Below are 6,585 nucleotides of genomic sequence, written 5' to 3' on the forward strand. Positions count from 1 at the left end.
TCCTCTCTCTCCTTGTATTTAAACAAAATAAATATTTCCAAAAAAATTTGCAAGAATTTCAAATAAAGTAGCCCTTTTTTCTGTGGGCCATTCAATTTCAATTTTTCAATGTGAAAACTTTAACATAAACGCTCAAAACGCTCTATCTCTCATTCTCTTTCTCTCTCTGGTTTTGTCTCATTTTGTTGTTGTTGTTGGTTTTTCTCAATTTATGTACAACATTTCGATCGACTGTATAGATCATTTTTAATAGTGGCCACCTCGGATTCTAAGCGTGCCAATTTCGATTTAAGTATATGCTCCCTCTCCGATGGCGTTACCGTGACAACAGCTGTGGCCGTGCATGTATCCTTTCTCTGGAACTGGGCTGTCCATTCGGGACTGGGTATGGAAATGCCCGAGTCACGTTCATCACTTGAATTATCGCCGGAATTATCAGCCCAGGCTGGTGGTGAAGCCCTATTGCTAATTGGCTCCTGCTTGATATGCTGCAGGGCCAACAGAGCTGTAGCTGCTGCATCCTTATCACCCAAATGAGATTTGTGTCTTAGCTTCAGAGGCAAGCAATTGTTGGAGTCATTACTGTGAGGGCTTGTTGTGGTACTGGCGAGGTGATGCTCATTGGTCTCTTCGGCCATTTCATTGTCGGCTTCGTGATCATCATCACCGGATACAGCTCCCGATGACGAGGCCGACGACATCGATGATGACAAACGCGATGAGGTTGGGGTGGTGGATGACAGCATATGCTCGTAGGCTGTGGGAGTACTGGCTCGGCGTGACAAATTCAAAACACTGGCTGTTTCCCGTGGCGACGAAGAGCTAACCGAGTCACCAGCACTGGAGCTGACAATGGGGCCCTCCACCATTGTGGCCGGCAAGTAGCTATGTTCATCCTTGGCGAATTTTGTGTACAAGGGATTGTGGACATGCTGTGTGGCTCCGGCATAGATGGCTGCTGCGGCTGCTCCCTGGGGATTGGTATACAAACCACTCACTGTGGACGGTAAGTCGGCGACTGCAGCGTTGCTGGCAACAGCTGCCGCTGCCACAACCTTGCGAATATTCTCAAAATCGCAGCCACCCCTATTCAAGGCCTGAAGGACGTGTAAATTCTGTAGATTTGTGGTGGGCGGTTGTGTTGGGACGATGCTGGTAGTGGTGGTGGCTGCAGCAGCTACCACTGAATGGTGTTGGTGGGAAGGTGTATTGGACGTTAGGCTTTCGTTTAAGTTGGCGGGAACATAAACAGCTGGAGCTGTTGAAGCCGGCACATATAGGGCCTGTGTGGCTTGTATGCTGTTTCCATTAAGATTGGACTGATGGCCTACGCCGGCTGTGTTAATTGTAGAGGGTAAATGATGTAGGGGAGAAACACCGGTTGCTGTTACTGCTCCATTTGGCTTGATAACACTTTGGGCCGTCAATTTGTCATTGCCGGAGGAACTGAGGCCATCAACAGATGATACTGACGATTTTTGTGCTGGCATATTGTTACCGGCCGTACCGTAATGCATACCATTGCTGGCAGAGCTGTTGAAATTTGAAGCGGGTGTGGAGAGTTTGGAACGTTTGGTGGTGCTCAATACCTGTTCACTGGTGGGCAAAGAGGCCAGAATTTGTTCCACGCTCACAAGGTTCTCAACGGGAATATTAAATTTGTCCTTGATAGCATCCAATTGGGCTTTTAAAACATGATTCTCCTTGGTCAGTTCGACAACACGCTGTTCCAAGACCATGTCGTTGTATCGTCGCTTCTCACGGCTGCGTTTGGCGGCTTCATTGTTGCGCCGGCGACGATCCCAATAGCTGTCATCTTTCTTGCAGTCGGGGGTGAATTCCCGTTGTTTGCGCTGTGAGAATAGTTCCTTGGCAGCATTGACCTGTTGTTTGGTCATGCCGGTAAAATCGGGATTATAGTTCATGTAATTGTTGTGCTGCATGTCGGACATGCTGTGGCCCGAATCACTGGATTGGGGGCTAACAGGACCGTTGTACATGGATAGGCTGTGAACTGAAAAGATGAAATAAAAGAGAATATTATTTTTTCTGTTCAAAATACAGGGTTGTATAGTTGGACCTACCATTTGTGGCCTCATTGGAACTGCCGTTCATTGAGAGTGTGGGTGACATGGTAGACATACGCACCATGGCTGCTGCAGTGGCTGGTGTAACCAGACCTTGTGTTGAATTGCTGTGATATTTTGTGGAGTTGCCGGTCAAACTGTTGGCAGCTGCGGCTTGCAATACTTCGGGCATATTTGCGGTAGCCGTTAATAAAAGTTGTTGTTGTTGCTGCTGATGCTGTTGTTGGTGAAACTGTAACAATTCCGTGGTGGGTGTTACAGTTAAACGATTTTTAAAATCCTGACCCTTAATCAGATGATGACTGGGTGCTGATGAAATCAAAGCTAAAATGAAAGAAAAGCGAAAGAAATGGAAATTATTATTTTGTTTGCAACTATGGCGTTATATTTCTCTTGAATATAGAAGATTATTGTGTTTATAATATCCACAAGTTATTATTACATATATTAGTAATTCTAGAACTTCCCGGTCATTTACATTGTTTTGTGAAACCACAAAGACTGCTATAATAGGCAACTCTATAATTATCTGGATTATTCTTTGAAAATTATTTTCGCAAAGAAAAACATGTTGGCGTATACATTATGGCACTTTGAAGAGGGAATATCCTTGGCGTATACTTTATATTAACAGTTATACGCTAATGGGGTTATTTATGTGGAAATGTGCCAATTTTTGGAAATAATAATTATTTGGGAGTTCTTTGGAAAAAATTATGATTGTTTTTATAGAAAATTTTTATAATAGGATGGGAAAATAGTTTGTGAATAATTTGATCGTAAATAAAAAAACAAATAGTTTCCTTAACCGACCAATTAATTGATATTAAATACGTCAAGCAATTCATTATTCCGAAAATTTTTCCTCAAATAGCACCTAAATTGTTATTGTGATTTATATAGATTTTTTGTTTGACAATATAACAATTACAAATACATTTTGTTATCATATTGCCATTTAACAAAATTCAAACCATTTGAAAAAACAAGCTTTTAAAAAATTAAGTGCAGAAATTAAAAAAAAAAAGTTCATTAAAAATCGTATTAGGCATTATAAGAGCACTGAACTCTGAAATAAGTAAATTAATCACACACAAAACAACGCAATTAATTATATATAAATAATTCAAGTCGAACACCACAAAATGATGCAATCCATTTAGTCCGGGTCTTTTTATAGAAGCAATGTGCAATCAAGTGTCATTTGATTGTGTGACTGTTGGAATTAATCATTTTTTCTTAATTTTGATTTTATTTTCAAATTTATTAATTTTTGTATTGCTCAACTTGAGGTCAAAATTGATTTTGGAATACAATTTTAAAATAAATATTTTTTAGAGATTATTGTGTGTGAGAAAAAATAATTAATATTATTATTCGTAATAGAAAATATTTGATTGGCGTAAAGTTACTTAAGACTTTCATAGTTTGGAAAATTCTAATTCCCCAACCCTGCATAAACTTAATCACATTGCTTTGTTTATGTTTTTTGTTTTCGCCGATTTCTCTCTATTTTACTGAGTGCAAATAGCAATATAATAGAAGTGTGGGCTCTATCAAAGTAATTCTATCAATTTAGTGCTCTCTTAAAATGTCTCTTACCACAGTGGTACAAACAATATTTTTTCATTTGCACATTTTTTGTTATATTTTAAAAATGAACACACAAAACCCACAAATGCAATTTTTCGGAGCAAACAATTATTTTTAGATTTGAAATTAAAAAAAAAATGTTTTAAGGAAATTAAAATAATTTGTCCTATATTTTTCATTCCAAATTTGTGTATTGTTTATGCCTTGATATTGTTTTGTATAATTTACAAAATTTATATATAAAATCAAATCCTTTCTCCATAGCTTAAAATTATAACAAAATCTATTTTTAGTATTATCTTTGTAAAAAAAACAAAACAAAAATCATTATAAAATATATTTATTGTTCTTATCAAAAAGTAAACGCCACAAAAAGCAAAAAAAAAAACTGAACATTGCAAAATGTTAATGCCAACACCATTGTAAATAATGTAATTAATGTTTTGTTGTTGTCTTTCATTGTATTTGTTGTTGTAAACAAATAAACAATAATGTTATCAGTAGGAAAACAAAACAACAATAAAAACAAATGCAAAAAAGAAGAGAAAAAGAAAATTGCAAGCTGTGTAACCGGCTGTAAAATATTCACACACACATACTCACAACAAGTGTGTTCATGTCCTAACTCAACAAATGGCTATAGTTTTTTTTTGCTCCACTACTTGAACTTTGTCAAGGCCTGTACTTGACAACAAGCGAAAAAGAGAAGAAGAGCAAAATACACTCGTAAATAATACTTGGAGACCGATAATTTGTTTATATATAAAAAAATACACTATCCCCTTAAACAAAACAATTTTTTTTTTGTTATTATGGGAATGATGAGTAATGGTTACATTTAGTGGGCTTGTTGTATAAATTACACTAATTTGCAAAAAACAGGGGAAAATAAATAAATGGGCCTAATATGTAATCGAATTTTTTTTATAAAAAAACAATACTTTAACTAAAAACAAGTTTATATTTTTCTAACATTTTTTACTTATAAAATCTAAAATCGTTATATTTTCTATCAATCTGGAATCCACAATTTTATAAAAAATCAAAAATTTTTTAAATATTGAAATTATGATTAAAATCTTTATTTAAAAATGCCGTATTGACCTTAGCAAGAAAATACTCAGAATTTCCCCCAAATTCGAGTAATTTTTTCACATTTTTTTGGTTAGATTTTCCCTAAGAGACCCAGAAATTCATGGCCTTAGGTAAAAAAATTCTCAGAATTTCCCACAAGATTTAAATTCGATCACATTTTTTAGATTTTTCCTAAGAAACCCAAAAATTCTCGACCCTAATTACAACTTCAAATTTCTTCAAACTTTGAGATCTTTGTGGAAATCTCTAGTAAATTGAAATTTCTCGCCACACAATTTTCACCCAAAAACACTTTCTATGGCTTTGTAATGGTTTTTTAAACATTGATTTTTTCTTCAATTCAATTCAATATTTACGTACATTTTTCTTTAAAATTTGTCACCGATGATTGAGATGTTGCTGCTGCTGGTGTTTTAATATCCGTTAATAATTTGCCAGTGGGCAATGTTGCTGCAGCTGATGTAATGTTGGTATTTGCAGAACTTGTTGTTGTGGTTGTTGTTGGATTGTTGTTAATGTTATTCTTTAAAATAAGTAAATTTTTGGTAGCCACAGGACCTTTAAATAAATTCACTTTTTGCTCCAAAGTGCAGACAATCGACATTTTAGAATTCAATTATCTGCTAAGAAAATACGCCGTTGTTCAGATTTTGTAATTGTTTTCAATATTACACACATAGGTACACTCATAAATACAGACACTTTTTGTACAAATGTATTAGTTGTTTTTAGGCAATTTAATTTGTTTATTATTTTCTGATTTTGGTATTCAATTAATTGCGCATTGCCGTTTTGTTGTTTTGTTTTGAGAGAAATTTATTTTGTTGCAGTCAGTCAGTGAGTCCATTCAACTGAGATTTGTTTATTCAAATATTTTCTTGTTGTTTGTGTTTCAATTATTTTTTTATTATTATTATTTCAATTGTCACATTTTCTAAAGTTCTTTGCACTTTGTTTCAAAATTTGCTGCTTTGATGATAAGTTTGCAATTCTTTTGTTCAATTCTTCTCTTCTCTTGTTTTTTTGTTTCCAATAATCTTTTTTCTCTTCTTTCACTTGCTTCAAAATGTTAACAATATTTGTGGTTTTTGTTTTTGTTTGTTTTATTTATTTTTGTTATATTTTGATGAGGATGATTCCATTTTTTTACCAAGAATTCTTGGCCAAGATTTACGTTTTAGGCTTTTACGTTTTATCAATTCACAATTCACGCCGAACACTCAACTGCACTTCGTCTAGAATAATGAGACTGGTGGCGATAATGCTGATGATTCCACGAAAAACAAATGTTCTTTGTGTGACGGTAGTCCGTACTAGTTCTAGACTTCTACTCTCTAGTCCATTAACGTCCATATAAGGTATTTATTATTGTACGTTACACGTTCGACTCACTTAGCGGTTCAGTATTGAGTTGATCTGCGGTTTTATTACATGCAAAACTCAGTTACTTCAAATTAAATTGTTTCTTTTTCTTCTTGTTGTTCATATAATTTTTCTTTTATTTTATTTATTATTCACGTACACATAAATTCGTACAGGCGTACAAATTTCTGTTTTCAGTTAGTTTGGGTTTTTTATTTTATCCGTTGTTAGGTTTTCAAGACAACCGTTAGCTTAGACAGCCAAAACGCAATTGAATAGAAAAGCTTTCTCGCCGTCAGCTCTTTCACTTTGGCCAACACGGTTTGAGTTCTTAGCGTAGCGTTGTGGTCACGTTGCAGCAACACGTATCTGTATGCAGTGACGTTAATACGTTTTTTTCAGCTGGGCACATGGCTGGCAGTTGTGTTGGCGAGAAAGTTGTCGTCGG

The 6,585-nt window shown here is 35.2% G+C and overlaps 1 protein-coding gene across 1 annotated transcript; it reads right to left on the minus strand.

Moving 5' to 3' along the window:
• Window positions 1–208: 208 nt before the first annotated feature.
• On the minus strand, window positions 209–5,394 carry LOC133323850 (uncharacterized). Its single transcript, XM_061532750.1, has 3 exons — window positions 5,132–5,394; window positions 2,085–2,461; window positions 209–2,014 (listed from the first exon to the last, which is right to left on the minus strand). The coding sequence occupies exons 1-3, from the start codon at window positions 5,377–5,379 to the stop codon at window positions 210–212; spliced, it is 2,430 nt and encodes an 809-aa protein (XP_061388734.1). The 5' UTR covers window positions 5,380–5,394; the 3' UTR covers window position 209.
• Between the last annotated feature and the right edge of the window lie 1,191 nt (window positions 5,395–6,585).

The sequence above is a fragment of the Musca vetustissima genome, unplaced genomic scaffold (assembly GCF_032173495.1).
Source record: "Musca vetustissima isolate MV318-11 ecotype Yass unplaced genomic scaffold, APGP_CSIRO_Mvet_v1 utg9712, whole genome shotgun sequence".
NCBI lineage: Eukaryota > Metazoa > Arthropoda > Insecta > Diptera > Muscidae > Musca > Musca vetustissima.